Below are 16,016 nucleotides of genomic sequence, written 5' to 3' on the forward strand. Positions count from 1 at the left end.
TTATAAACTATGATTGTTTGCAGGAACGTTCACACGGCATTTTGAGAATGTCTGAGATTTGGAATAGCAGTGTTTAAATGAACTGGGAAGAACAGTGCGGGTTCGCTTGGAATCTGATTTTCAGAGAACTTGTGTATGAGAAGAGCTCTTGAGAGCAGGGGACCTGAGTGGGTTTGGGCCTAGAAATAGGTCATTGACACAAACAGTCTACTGCCTTCCACTCTCGTGTGAAGTGTGACAGTGCTGAAGAGAGGTGAGAGCAGGCCAGACACACTGCTGCATGACGACATGGGAAATTGTTCTCTGTTAGGTTAATGACTTAGTACAGGGTGGGATTAAAAATTATTTGACCACGTGGTCTCACCTGCCTTCAAACATCTGTACATAAAACATTCTTTTTTCAAATTAAATCGGTTTTCAAAACAGTACTTTCTTGTATGATTTTGTGCTTATATTTTTCATTTGAGAAAAATGTCTTGAACACAAATATTACGGTGATATAATTTTTATCTAAGAAGAAGTATCACTTTTAACTGGGAGATAAATAGGGCCAATATAGGATTTAGACTAAATTATTTTAGTCAGTTTTATGATGACGTGATTTAGTTTATCTGTGTCCTTTTTGAAAGAAAAGTATAATTCAACTTAAAATTAACAAAAAATGTTGATTATAGTTTTTCTCTGTTCCTTGTGAATTTATTTGATGCTTCTTAAAATTCTATTTCTTGCTTTTTCTTACTGCTTTGAAATATTTTGCTTTTATCTGAGCCATTAAACATTTTGTTTCATTCATATTCCTTACACAGTAGTGTGTGCATGGTGACTCATCCATTCACAGACATGAGGAGGGCAGTGAGACTACAGACTTGGTCAGGATGGTAGTCCTTGTCAGGTTTCATTTCATTGTGTTTTCATGTAGTTTCTTAAATGACTGTATGATAAAATTAATTATTATTTTCTCAAAGTGACTGCAAGACACTTAATATCTTACCAAGGAAATTGTAGTTGTGTTTTTTTTGTTTGTTTGTTTGTTTTTTTGTTTTTTTGTTTTTCGAGACAGGGTTTCTCTGTGTAGCTTTGTGCCTCTCCTGGAGCTCACTTGGTAGCCCAGGCTGGCCTCGAACTCCCAGAGATCCGCCTGCCTCTGCCTCCCGAGTGCTGGGATTAAAGGCGTGCGCCACCAACGCCCGGCTGTAGTTGTGTATTTTTAAGCAAACTTTTTGCTTTTGTCTTTATATCCTAATAGAACATTCTATCTTTGATACTCTTCTTTAGAAAAGAAGCTAACGTCTTTGCTAAGTACTTACCTATAGATTTACTGATTTCTGAGACTAACTCTGCCCCAGTTATGTTAATTGGTGCTTTTCTGGCTTTGTTTTCTATTCAAGGAGGTGCGCTAGCTAGGTGTGATGGTGTGTGCTATAGTTTCAGTTTCCTACGGAGGCAGAACTATAACTTTGAGGCCTGCCTGCTCTATATGTATAGCAAGACTCAGTCTCAAAGCCCAGCCCCAAAGGAGTCGGCATCCTAAATTGGCAAATGGAGGCATAGGGGCAGATGTTGAATTGACAGCTGGAGGCCTAGAGCTCAGTATTGTCTTTGCTGTGTATTACCTGAACTGACTGGTTGAAACACGTTTTCTCTCGTTCTTAAAATGCTTGTCATCTTCTATTACAGCTTTAGAAAAAAAAGATGATATGGATACATATGGTAATAGTAAAAAGATATTCATGCTTATCTCATTGGGACACTCATACCATAGTTTGAGAAGAGAGCAAAGGGCTGGCAAGATGGCTCAGCGGGCAAAGGTGCTTGCTCCCAAGTCTGACTACCCGGGTTTAATCCCTGGAACCTGCGTGGATGGGCTGTTCTGACCTCCAGCATGCATGTCATGGCGCTTGCACACCCATAAGCCCCTCCCGCACAGTAAATAAAGAACGGGTGTTGGAAAGGAGAGTTGGGGTAGTCTATGACACCCATTTCCTCCCCTTTCTCTGCTGTGTCTTCTGTTTGCTGACTTCCCTGTAGGAAAACTACTGCAAAGGAACGGTTACAGGAAGCTGGTGTTGATCTAGACCGTGAGTGAAAAGGAGTCTTTTAGTGATCCCTTCAAACCCAGACCCTGGGCCAATTCTCTAGGTAGGTCAGTGCTCATACATGGACCCAGTCAGTGAGGGATTTACTGATGTGTCAGATAGGGGTTGACTTGATGTCTAATAACCTATTCGACTCTGGCATACCTGTAGAAACAGAAAAGACAACTAGGATCCACACTTTAAAGTCACATGTCCTGTTGATTTTCCCAGATGTACCTTTTGTTATTATTGCATTTCTTTTTAAAAATAATTTTATTATTATTGAAAATAGATTTTCTTCATACAGTATTCTGATCATGGTTTCTTTTTTACAAAACCAAGACTGTAAATCTATCTGTCCTCCTTAATTTAGCCTTCAGATACTGTGACTCATTTGAGTCATCTGTCTATATAAGCCTCCCAATTATTACCAAACAAGCCTACACAAAAGTTCCCTTTTCATTGGCTGTAAACATGGAGACTCATATTATGACCTATGTATATTGGTAGACTGACTGAGCACCACACATAGTAAGCATATTTTTAAAAACAATCTCGTTTTTGTTTTATGAGACAGAGTCTCTGTGTAGCTCTGGCTGTCCTGGAACTCACTCTGTAGACCAGGCTGGCCTGGAATGCATAGAGATCCACCTGCCCCTGCCTCCTGGGTGCTGGGATTAAAGTAAAAGAATCTCTTTAAAAATTCTATCTCATTCTTTGTGGGAACTTGGTGATTTATTCTGTAGGAATATGTAAACGTGTTTCAAATCCACCGGTGAGTGACAGTTGAGTCGTCTGACACAGTCCTTGTGCTCAGTATAATTGGACTTGCTTTAGCAACCAGCCTTTGCAAGTGTCCTAGGGAAATACTTGATTATTACCAGCCTGTCTGTATTGTGAAGCACTCGAATGTTCACACTTGGCACAATCAAAGTATGATCCACTGGTGGTCAGTTTAATTGAGAATTAAGAAATACATTGTGTGGAAGAGAACGTTGGTCTAACTACCCTACTGGACAAGGCAGTAATGTGAAACCTAAAGAAAACTCTTAAGAATGAACTTTGGGGAAAAAAAAAATACGGTAGTACAGAAGTACGTGAAGATAAAAAGACAACTCCTCATTGGTTCCCAGCTCCCCACACCGATGTCCCACCATAGCACCCGACACAGACAACATTGTCTATGCTCTGTATGATATACACATATGCACATACAACCCAAAATGGAGTTTTCAAAATGAAACAGTTAAAAACTGCATTTGTAGTTTGCTTTTTTAGGGGGGAAAGGGACTAAATAGGTATAACTGTCTGGCTTTAGTTTCAGTGTTGCAAATGTTGTGTGGTGGTCTCTGGTGTGGGGACATCTTACCACTAACCTCAGGAGTGACCTACAGGAGATGCTCTCCTGTTTTTCCTGCGTGTGTATTGTTCTTAGGACCACCACTAGGTGAGCTTTTAGTTTTGTATTTTAATTTTACTTTTTTAAGTAATAGATTTCCAGTAGTATAAATGCTAGTATTAATGGTGTATGCATTTTGGATTTTATAATTTCTACACAATCTCCCTCTAAAAATTATAACAATTATAACCAAAAGTTGATGTTTACATCATGAATTAAATATATCTTTAAAAGTATTGGTGGACTCTGATTATATGTATGTTATAGTATGTCTTTCACACAGAGTCTCCACATTTCACTTTGGCAAGAGTAGTATTCTTGAAGCTTAATGTCTCTTAAGTTGGAGGAATTACAAAATACCTAGCACATGAGGAATTTTTTCGGGTATAATGCAGAGATAGGCTAGGTACTTGAGCTCTGTAGCTTTCATCGTGTCCCCTTTCACCCAGATTGGCAGCCATCTCTGACACCCTTAGCCCTCGTTTGTGGGGTCTCCTCTGTTCCTTTCTCCTTTGGTTGACCCCTCAGCCTCCCATGTTGGTTAGATGAGTAGATTGCTCTTGTTGCCCACAAGTGGCTCTCTCCTGCCTCCCCCTGTAGCCAGTTCAGTACTTAATAAGAGTTCCATCTTCAAAGTCTGACTGATCTGAGTTAGAATGTAGCCTCTGGTCTCTGTGTTTTCAAGCTTAGTTACTGGGGCAAGTAATCTTCTTAGGCCTCAGTTTCCTATTTCACAAGATGGGGAAAGGTAAGAGAGCACACAATACTAGATTCTGTTATCTCCTTCACTTAGTGTGCCCTTGACCTACATCTGTAGACTTGTAGGGTCAGTAGTAAATAATGGAGGAAAATATTTGTAGATTCTGCTTTTGTTTGTTCATTGTTTTTGTTGTTTGATTGTTTTTAAACAATCTTGCCTCCTAGATTTCTGGGACTATAGGCGTATGCCACAATACCCAGCTCACAAACTAGCATTTTAAGGCATCATTTGAAATAAACAGAGCAGACTATTGCTAGAGCTTGCAAGATAGTAGAGCTCTTTCTAATATGGCTGAAGAGTTTGATTTGCAAAAACAAAACCTTCTGAGAACTTTGCATAGATATTTGTGTGCCAAGTGATTGTTGGTACATTTTATCAGATAAATAATGGACAGTGACTTAGCGGCTACTGTGCAGTGTTTTTATGCTGTTTTTATGCTGCCTGTTTAATGGGTGTTGGAAAATGGTTACATGCTTTATTGCTTTTTTTACCCATAAAAGATACATGAATATACCCCTGAAGACTGAAGAAAATTAAATGATAATAAAAGATGAGTAATGGTCAGAGAGGGGGAAACGATCGTGGAGAGACTGGAAACTGAGGAGTTGTATTTGAGCACCCTGAGATACTTCATTGGCAAGTGTTGCTCATTTACTTCCTTGGCATTTAGCTAAAGAAGCTGATTGGCTGGAGCAGAAGCTCCTCTGCTGTCACCCCACAGCTTCTGGAGTTCTCCCCTGGTAGCAGTACTGCAGGAGATGAATGGAGAAGAGCTGAGGATGGGTCTTGTTTGAACACAACATAATTGTTAACTGAAATACAAGCATTAGCCTACACCATTTTACAATGAAAATTAAGAATGAAGTGTCAGTCTTTTCTAAAGAACATTTCTATTCATTATCATTTTATCTATTATCATTTTTTGAAGTCTTCTAGTTTTCTCTCTGCTCCAAAGAAAGACTTATTTTGAGTCTTGAGTTACCAGACTTTGCTGTTTTGCCCCTTTCTCCTCAGAGCCAATGGTTGGTGACATGATGTTGCCTTCAGTTTGAAAGATGGGTGTGCCCATTGGCTTAATGTTTTCTAGCTTAAACAGGAGGCACTAAAACTATGATAGTGTTCTTCCATAGGTTCCCCCCCCCCCAAAGAGACTAAATTAACTCTGCAGTATAGACATCTGTTGCCTGCATTCTGCCTAAATAGAGAAAATTTGATAATTTCAACAAAAGGAATATTAATTCTAAGTGTAAATGGCTAAAAGCATTTGTATGGTGGGGGCAGTGAGATGACTTAGTGGGTAAGGCTCTTGCCACCAAGTCTGATGACATGAGTTTGATCCCCAGGACCGACGTGATGGAGAGAACTGGCTTGCACATGCTCATACACACTAAATAAATACAGAAAAATAAATTCTGGAAATGATAGTTTTATGGAAGCAGGTCACAGTAGAGTAGAAGAGAAAGAATTTACTCATTTGTTTATTTTTATTTATTTGGTTTTTTTTAAAAGACAGGATTTCTCTATGTAGCCCTGGCTGTCTTAGAACTTACTCTGTAGACCAGGCTGGCCTCCAACTCAGATCCTCCTGTCTCTGCCTCCCAGATGCTGAGATTAAAGGCGTGCACCATCACAGTCCAGCTAGAAGAGAAAGAATTACCTTCTCATCCTACAGTAGAACTTAAAACCCCGTGGGCCAAACACAGCAGAAGCCCACTGTGGTTATGTCTTCATGGGCCAGTTTAAAATGTGCAAGATGATTTGTGTTACCTAATACTGAGAAGCGACAGCATCCACAGTGTGAGATAGCTGTCTCAATAACTATCTTAACGTGTGCTTCAGTCAGAACAGGGGAGCGGTGCTGTGTGGTACCTCGGGACCCTTAGTGCTTCTTTTTATTGATTATTAAGGTCCACATCCTGCCAAGATACTTAACATTCTCTCCAACTACAGAATCCTTGTTCTTCCTCGTTTCTTAGTTCAAAGAGAAAACTTGGATTCAGTAGGTCTGAAGTAGTGCCAAGATATCCAGTATGCCCTAGGAATTCTGATAGGTTTTAATTCAGGGAAGTGTTGTGATAGGGTTTTGATGTTGGGATGAAACAGAACTAAGCTAAGTAGACAGTGGTTCTTCATGTCCATGATTACTCCTTTGCTTCTTCCTCTGGTCTCACATGACCAAGGTGGGAGGTAAGTCAGAATCACATATCTGTCTGAGAAAAATAGACAATTAGCTGTTTCACTGGCCCCACACCCCCTAAAAATAGTTTCCCTTTTCCCCAAAGGCTTGCAATTGAATTGAACTCTAGTAATAAAATACCTCCAAAGATTGATTATACATTGCAAATATTATAACATTTATAAGAGTAAGTTAATGATAGCTTTTAAAACATTTAATTTATAGACATAATGATTCTGGTTCCTGCCCACCTCAGAATATTTAGTAGTAAATATATATGAATTATGTTTCTTTTTGCGTTTTCTTTAAAGCTAAATGCTTAGAGTGTTGTCTTTGATTATAGATGACCATTAATAAGTAGAAGTAAATTCTGCAGCTCTTACATTTTTATAGGATGTCAAGTCAAGCACAGTCGTGTATAATCAAGACATATTGGATTTTAAATAGTTAAACCCCAGTTTTAAAGTTTATTTTTAAATATTTGTTATTGAACCAGCTAACTAGTGAACAGTGCTGAAGATTGAACCTACAGTAGGTTTTTTTTTTTTTTTTTTTTTTTTTCGTTTTGTTTTGTTTTGTTTTGAGATAAGGTTTTTCTCTGTGTAGCCCTGGCTGTCCCGGAACTCGCTTTATAGACCAGGCTGGTCTAGAACACAGAGATCCATCTGTCTCTGCATCCTGAGTGCTGGGACTAAAGGCATGCGCCACCACCGCCTGCTGAACCTATGGTCTTACATGTGGTGGGCAGACAGTTTACCATAGAATTATATTCCCATCTTAGCAATGAAAAATTAATATATGCAATTATACTTTAGAGATAATTACTGTTGTAGTTATTTAATCTTTTGACCTATAATGTATGTGATGTATACCTTGATATGTAAAGAATATCAAGTAAAATCTCATACCCACTAGTTATCTTTGCTTTCATTCTTATAACTCAGTAGCCAAAATTTTCTACAGTGAATCAGCAGACGTGTAATGTTTTTATTCCTATCTATAGAGTTTTGCAGTTAAGATAGAAGCCCTAGAAAAAGCATAAGTACTTTGCCCAAGGGTACATACTCTTTCTAAACTGTTCCTTGAACTGAATTCACTGGAATTCTAATGTGGGCTTTAGAACATGCTTATCCTTTGAATTCATGTGCAGACTTTGTAGATTTTATCCATAGGTCATTTTCTTCTCCAGTGCCTTCCTCCTTCCCATAATATTCGTAAGAAATAGTGTAATTCTGATACTAGCACACCAAAACACTCAAAAAGGCTCAAAGCCAAACAAGGTTCTGTAAAAATTGGGGGGGAGGGTAACACAATATATTCATATATTTATTACTATTAGTTATTTCTCCATTTGGGCAAGAACCTCTGTGTGTGTGTGTGTGTGTGTGTGTGTGTGTGTGTGTGTGTGTAAACATAAATGATTCATTAAAGCAGTTTTAAAATATAATGTATTTTAAAACTTGCTTTTCTAAGTGGATGTGGGGGATGAATCATCAACTATTATTTAATTCAAGCCAGGAGTGATTCCTGGGTTCTAATATCATTTGTTGCTCCTTGCTTGGAATAACTAAGAATTGAGTGTAGTCTTCAGTGTTTAGAAGGTTTCTCAGTGTTGATCACTTTGCCAATTCAGGCCATGGAAGATGACTTGTTCCCTGTCATTCAAGTTCATGTCTACTTAAAATACTTGGATTTCTGTGGCAAACTGAACCCTACGTTTCTCCTGTAGAGTTTTGGCCCCTGCAACTGAGAGCCCTTGGTTGTGACAGCACATCCTGCCCCTCCCCAAGCAGGCCCAGGTATAACTGAAAATTCCTACTGAGCATGGAGTCCTAGCAGGCACACTACAAGAAAACACACCCAAGAAGACCAGCCACGCCACTCTGAGAGTCTAAATCGTCAGCACGAACAGTAGAAATGAATGATAAGTAGCCAGTTTGATCTGTACCTGAAGTTTCCTGGGGGAGATTCAATAGTAATATATTGGGAAGAACTTAAAATTTGAGACCTTGTAGTTTAGTTGTTTGGAAGGTGTCTTCTGATACATTTCCATAAAGAACCCACAGCTGTCTTTCCACAGAGAGTACATGGGAGAGGTCCCAGGAATCAAATGGACGGATGTGTGAATTAGGAACTCTGAATCTCTCTGAGATACATTTGTAGACCTAGTAGTTGTGATAGCATTATGTATCCTTACAGCTTCCTGTGAAATGAGAGTTGTGAGAACAAGCATGCCAATAATTGTCCATGTGAGGAAAATGGGAAATCATGTATGTAAGGCCAGTTTACAATGGTTTTTTAGCCTTTCAAAAGAATCTTTAGGGAGAAAATACTTGCTTTTTCCCCTTCTTCTTTTTGATACTTTCCTTTAAGTGATTGGTTCCCAGATTGTTGTGACAGTAGGGACAGATAAAATCCTCACTCGTACACAGCTTGGACATCAGCCTGATTGCCCAGTCCCTGATTAGAGCAGCTTTCCCTCTTTCTGGGGAAGTCTTTCCAGCTCTTCTAAGAGGACCCTCATTCCCACTGCCCTCAGTGCTTTTCCTCCAGCATTTAAATGTGAGCCTTCACTGGGGCTCTCTCCTGGGGGCCTTTTTAAACCTGCACTGCCTCCCATGGCATGGCCTCCTTCCTCTTTATATCCTTTGCCCTCCTTTGTCCTGTCCCCAAGGTATTCCAGATTCACTATATTTAAAACTGAACTCCCAAATTTTGAGCCTTCTCTATGTCAGTGAATTGTCCCATATTCTGTATAGTAGTTTAATCTAGAAACCAATGCCGGTCCACATCCCATGATTCCTTACATGTTTACATCTTCACCAAGTCTGCTTGCATCCGTGTTTTCTTTTCCAGATGGTTTGTGTAAAGAGATAATAATGCATAACTTCTTTTAAAAAGCCTCATCATCAACATAAAATTAGTGTGTTCATTATTTTCATTCAACAATATTTTTAGAGTAGTTGTACTCCATTGTAATACATGGAGACTGTCCCCATTCATTTTTATGGCTGCATAATTAATATTTCATGGTAAGAATGTTGCAGTTGATGCATATCAGGATGAAGAGTATGCCATTCTTCTACTTCAGGTAATGTCCTCATGAGTTCCTGTTCATTGTCCCAAGGGAAGAGACACTGAGCTTTTCAGCTGCAAAGCCTGAGAACCTTTCTTCTCCAGGAGTGTCTTGTGCTGCTCTGCCCTGGCCCTCTGCTCTCGGGCTGAGTGGACTTCCATTTCTATGTACCGTGCTTCTTTCTGCCTAAGGCCTCTGCCCAAGTTCTTTTTTTAGCCCACATGTGACCCATCCCTCTTTTCCCTGCCTTTAGTGGACTTCTAATTAGCTTCTAATCTGCTTAAGGCAGATCTCAGCTCATTGCCATTTCCTGAATGTATTTTATCCTAGCAATCCCTGGCTAACTCAGAGTTCTGGTAAGTCGCCCAGTCTCTGACTTTAAGGAACTGTCACCATTCAGCACTATACATACACACGTGCACATACATGTACATATCACACATTTGCATTATTATTATTGCTCTGCTTTTTCTCTTACTCAGAACCATGCTTTCCAAATAGTATGTTGCAATTCCACTATGGTATAGTATTAGTGTAAAGAATTATAACAAGCCATTTTAAAAATGAAATAGAATAGTAAATATCAGGGCATTTCATTTATGCCAGGGGTGTTTCTTTCCAGGCAGACTTTCCACTTTAATATATAGCTGTGGTCATATAAGTACATAAACGCACAAGCATACTGGGCACAGTATAAGTGGTATTATGTAGGTACTAGATAAAAATAGGTTTTAAATTAGTTAAGAACAGGAATTTTGTGTTTTGAGTTCCATTATATCTCCATGTCTTGCCAAGAAGCAGGCTGGCAGAGTTGCCACTGTGGATATACTGACTGAAAGAATAAACGGCACTTTTTAGGATTTATCTTATTGTGGCCTTCTACTAGGGTCAAGCGGACCCAGTTTCTAGGGAGACATTAGTGATGATCTCCTTGACCAGCTGATTTTGCATTCGATTATTAAATGACAAGTGACAGAATCATCTAAAGGCTCATAATGATACGAGACATCAGAAGTGGAATGTTCTCACATTTAAAACCTATTTCGTATAGATCTTAGACCTTAAAATGCCATTATTTTATTTTCTTAACAAATAATGAAGCTTAATTTTTTTCCTCAAGTATCTGGATGACTTAAATTTCTAAGGTTGCCTTCATTCACTGGGTTTATTACATAGCTGTTGTCTTTTCTGTGTACTTCAGCAATAAAATATTTATGCAGTTGGCAAGGTAACACTACAACCTGAGTTAGTACAACAGCTGCCCTGCCTGCTCCCATGTGTCTTGATTTCCCTTTTTAATCTCTCCTTTTCTGCACTAAAGGCTCACGTCAGCATGCTGTTTTTACAGTAGCAGATAATGGTGAAGCTTCTTGAGTTAACATACTGGGCTGAAGTGACTTGCTCTGTATTTTCTGGGTGTCTTTGAGAAATATTTTTCTAGTATGTTCTACATAGATTTTCCTACGTCATGCATTTACAGTAAGATACCTTTAATTCTTTTTGTTTGGTTTTTGTTTTTTGAGACAGGGTTTTTTTCTGTATAGCCCTGGCTGTCTAGGAACTAGATCTGTAGATCAGGCTGGACTTGAACTCAGACATCCACCTGCCTCTGCCTCCCATGTGCTGGGATTAAAGGCATGTACCACTTCTACCCTGTGACTCTTCAATTCTTTAGAAAACTTGTAAAGTTCTCTTTAGAAACAAGAGGCTCTACATTTATAAAATGGAAATACTTGAGTTTTACAGTAATCTGCATTTGACTAAGTACAGACAAGGGAAAGTCTTGGAAATCAAAGGTGACTTGCATTTCCTTTAGTCATAAATTGGCATGCACAATCGAAACTGAGCCGAACTTTAAGTGTCTAGGCACCGGAATCTGAATTCTTTCCGCATTTGCTGTTCACACCTCTGAGCACAGTTAATGCAGCCCATGTCCCTTTGCTTTGCAGGTGCTCCTGATCCCACAGCAGGTGCTAGCATCGACGACGAGAACTGTTGGCACTTGGATGAGGAGCAGGTGCAGGAGCAGGTTAAACTCTTCCTTTCCCAGGGCGGCTACCACGGCTCGGGGAAGCAACTCAACTTGCTCTTTGCAAAGGTACGGTTGCCTGTTTCGGAGAAGAATTCCAAGTATAGGAGCGTATGTAGTAAACTGTCTAAGATCCTGTATGGAATAAAATGGAGATTTTAAGCCAATGAGCCAGTGAGAAACCTGTATATAATACAAGCTTTAACTTGTGTAAGTAACCTTCTGTACCAAGTGGGGGCTTTTTTGTCTCTCTTAGTTACTATAAAATGATGATAATTTGTTATAGTTTTTAAAAACTTTCCCTGGCACATGTCTTTAATCCTGGCACTTGAGAGGAAGAGTCAGGCAGATCTCTGAGTTTGAGGTCACCCTGGACTACAGAGCAAGTTCCAGGATGGCCATGGCTGTTACACAGAAAAATCTTGTCTCCAAAACAAACAAACCCAAAAACTTCAATAGTAAAAACAGAGTAAAGGCTTTAGTGTTAACTTGACATCCTTCCAAGTGTTTCTTTTTGCTAGGTAATTTTCCCCGATGGAGCATAATTTTAAACTTAACATTTCTTTAACACATATACCTTAAAAATTCCAGTGATACTTAACATTAGTTTCAAAAGTGTGAGTTTCATAGACTTCAAAGTTCTACTCTAAGTGTATGGACTAAAAACTTTGGGAAATTGTCAGTTTTCTCATCTGTACAACTAAAAGTAACTTTTCTTCCCATCGTTTTGATAATAGTACTAAATAATGGTATCGTGTTTATCCAGCTACTAAAAATTGATGACCTAAGAAATACCTTGTATCCTTAACACAAGTTTTTGTGATCAGAAGCTTTGCAAAGCATTTGGTGTACCGTAAAATAATTTTTAAATACTGGATAAAGTGCTTTTTTGCAACTAATACTAGGATAGTGAAGATGAATAACTGGTGGGTAAAATGCTCCCTGTACAAGCATGTGAGCCTGAGTTAAGAGTCCCCAGAGCCCACAGAAAGCTTGGTGAGGAGATGGCATGCCTGTTTTCTGAGCCTTAGGGGGTAGAGTCAAGCCAGCCCAGCCAATTGGGGAGCTCCAGGTTGTGGACTTTGTCTTGGGGGATGGGGAGGGAAGGAAGGAGGGAAAGAGAGATCTGCAAAGGCATAGAGGAGGACACACTATTATCAGCCTCTTGCGGTTGATATATTGTGCACCCCAATAAACTTATCAGGGGCTCAGAGAACAGAACAGCAACTATATTAAACATAGAGGTTAGGCAGTGGTAGCACATGCCTTTAATCCTAGCATTCCAGAGGCAGACATCCATCAGATCTCTGAGTTCAAGGCCATACTGGAAACAGCTGGCAAGGTGACACACACCTTTAATCCCAGCACTTGAGATCTCAATTCTTGCTTGGGAAAGACACACACCTTTAATCCAAGGAAGTGATGACAGGAAGCAGAATATAAGGCATGAGGACCAGGAACTAGAGGCTTTTAAGCTTTTAGGCTTTTAGCAGCAGTTCAGCCAGCCTAGATCAGTTTGGATGGGGGACTCAGAGGCTTCCAGTTTGAGGAAACAGGATCAGCTGAGAAGTTGGTGAGGTGAGGTAGCTTTGGCTTGTTCTGCTTCTCTGATCTTTCAGAATTCACCCCAATATCTGGCTTTGGGTCTTTTGTTTATTAATAAGAGTATTTAGCAATTTGTGTTACAGCCTCTGGCCTCTACTCTTATGAGCAAACATGTGCTTGATAACCTACACATGAACGCATAGGCCCTGCCTTTTACCCTCAAACCTTAATGTCAAACCATTATACTTCCTTTGAAGGTATAGTCATTATTGTAGGTAATGTGTTAAAAATATTTTTAAAGGAACAATTGGCTTTATGAATTGATGCTTTTGTTAAACAGCTGCTCTGGTATTCATAAAAATTAAAAAGTGATGAGTTTATATTTTGTGTTCATTTATTTTTAATTCAGAAAGTTTCACATGAATTCTGTTATTGAATATGGTCAGAGACTAATGTATTCTGTTAAAAAGATTTATGGGCATAATGTAGATTATCAGATTTACAAAAGTTTGTTTATAATGTTATGCATTTAAATCTATAGAGACTTCACACATGATTTAATTATTTCTTGGTACACAGATACTTCAGATTTGTCATCCTTTAGAGTTAATATTCTGAAAATGTATTAACTCTGGACAATAGATGTACTTAAGTTTGATTACTATATAGTTTGGGTTAATATGCTTAATAGTTAAGCATTTATTTCATTATTGTTTCTGAGTACTAGCTTAGAAATGTATCAGTAAAATAAACCAATCAAATCTACTAGATTTTCAGACACAGAGGAAGCATTTCACATGTTCCATGTTCATAGAGCACATTGTGACCAAGTGGAAATGATGTAAAATGTGTATTTTAAGCCAGTCTGCAGTTGTTACTTGTGTCCCTGTGTGTTATATATGTATTCCATATGCATATGAAGTAATAGCAGCATCTAATTTTGGAAATGTATAAATGTATAGCACTTTTAGCCTTAAGGCAAATGTGGGTTCTGATTCCAGCTGTTATTTTTGTTCACTGGGCAGTTGCTTAATTTCTCAAGGCTTGGTTTTAGAATTCCTGAAATGAGGGTTATAGTCTGGTCTAGTCTACATGTTGTTTGGAAATGCATTGGTGGGCATAGATGTATGTCAGACTCTTGACCACAGTGTCCGGCAAATGACACCTCCCTTACTTTCTGACATCACCTGTTCCTGACTTTCTGGTGCTTTCATATTTGGGTTCAGGGGGAAAGTGCTTGTAGGTTCTTTATACAAGGCTCAAATGCTTAAGGCCCTGGGGGAGTTCAGTGCTCATCTTGGCCCAAGTCTGAGGTGGAGGATGTGTGCTCTTGGAATGCTGCATTGCAGATGAGCCTTTTTTTTTTTTTTTTTTTCATGACTTGCCTTTCATGTCAAATCCTGAAAAAAGAATTTCCCTCCTCACCTCCAGGACACTGTCGGAGTAATCTATCACAGGACAACTGTTGTTAAGTTAGGGTTCTCATTTGTGAACTATGTAATAAGCATCATACACTTTGAGGGTGTATGTGTTCATTTATGGTTTCCTGTAGAGAGATTAACCCTGGTGTTTTTGTTTTCTAATTTGGGAAGTGCAGCACAGAGAAATGAACAGTTCATGATTCCAGCTTGAAAGTCCAAGTTCAGTTATTAAGTCAGAATTGGTTTTTGTTGTTTGTTTTGGTGCTTTGTGGAGCGTTCATACAGAGTGAACATTCTTAAACCTCCAAGCTCTGTCCAATTTTTCTTATCACTGCAAAGCCTACTTGTGAAAGTGCTCAGCCCTTTGTGTCTGCAGGTTCTGCACTGACAGAGAAACCATCCATGGACTGAAAATGTAGTTCAGTCTATGAAGATGTTTCCATTTGTATTGAACACGGACAGATTTTCCCTTCTTATCACCCTTAGGTGATAACATGCCAACAAGTATTAACACAGTGTTTTGTGTATTAACAACATTGTTTTGTGTTCTGTTGTATCATAAGTTAATGTAGAGGTGTTCGTGTAGGGTGCATAGAACTATTATAAGTTTGGGCAACTGGGGTTCTGGAAGTCATGGATCCTTGGAGATGACTGTATGCTACTGCTGTCATGTAAAATAATTCAGCAAGAAAGAACATGCCCAAATTACTAATATATCTTTAAAAAAAAGTAAAGTTCTTGCACAATTTTGTGAAGACAGATAAGAAATGTTGAATTACAGTTATAACTGATGACTTGTAAACTATTATACAACAGATCAATTTATAAGATTCCTAAACCATTTTTCAGTGGATTTTCTTGAATTCTGCTACTCTGGTGGTAAACACAGTCAACATGCCAAACTCTGTGTGTGTGTGTGTGTGTGTGTGTGTGTGTGTGTGTGTGTGTGTGTGTGTGTGTGTGTGTGGCTTCCATATCCAGGAGAGGAGTACCATCACTCACATCCCTGTGACAGAGCAATACTTTGCTAACCCGGTTCTCAGATGCCTTTCTGTGCACTTCTGGGGTTTGTTGAAGCATGAATTAGCTAGTCATTTATTTTGTTGATTATAGTCTGACCACACAGTAGATCTGGTTTAGATAACAGGCATTCTTTGAGGGAAACATTCCAAACTTACTTCAGGTGTGCTGTCACATGCCTGTAATCTCAGCAGTCAAGAGGCTGAGGCAGGAGGATCATGAGTTAGAGGTCAGATTGAACTATAGAAAGACCCTGTCTTATAAGACACCACACACAGACACACACACAGTGCATTTTTACCCTACATGTGAAACATGGCATAATTGTCTTAATGAAATGCGTAAAACTCACCAAAACATTTGATATTGAAATGTTGAGAAAACTTTATTATTGTATGTGGCTTCTAAAGCAAAGCTTATAATAAATGATGGTGCTTTTTCTCATTACAATGCAGTGTATGGTACAGAATGGTTTTTCGTACTTTTGTATGCTTTAGAGGACTGATGTGAAGGCT

The 16,016-nt window shown here is 39.0% G+C and overlaps 1 protein-coding gene across 1 annotated transcript in view; it reads left to right on the forward strand.

Annotated features, from left to right (window-relative positions):
* The window catches only part of Zswim6 (zinc finger SWIM-type containing 6), a 181,337-nt gene that overhangs the window by 118,272 nt on the left and 47,049 nt on the right, over positions 1 to 16,016 (forward strand). Inside the window, exon 3 of the mRNA XM_028884236.2 lies at positions 11,436 to 11,584. Within this exon, the coding sequence (XP_028740069.1) occupies positions 11,436 to 11,584 (149 nt within the window). The remainder of the gene's footprint in view (positions 1 to 11,435; positions 11,585 to 16,016) is intronic.

Source organism: Peromyscus leucopus, chromosome 11 (assembly GCF_004664715.2).
Source record: "Peromyscus leucopus breed LL Stock chromosome 11, UCI_PerLeu_2.1, whole genome shotgun sequence".
NCBI lineage: Eukaryota > Metazoa > Chordata > Mammalia > Rodentia > Cricetidae > Peromyscus > Peromyscus leucopus.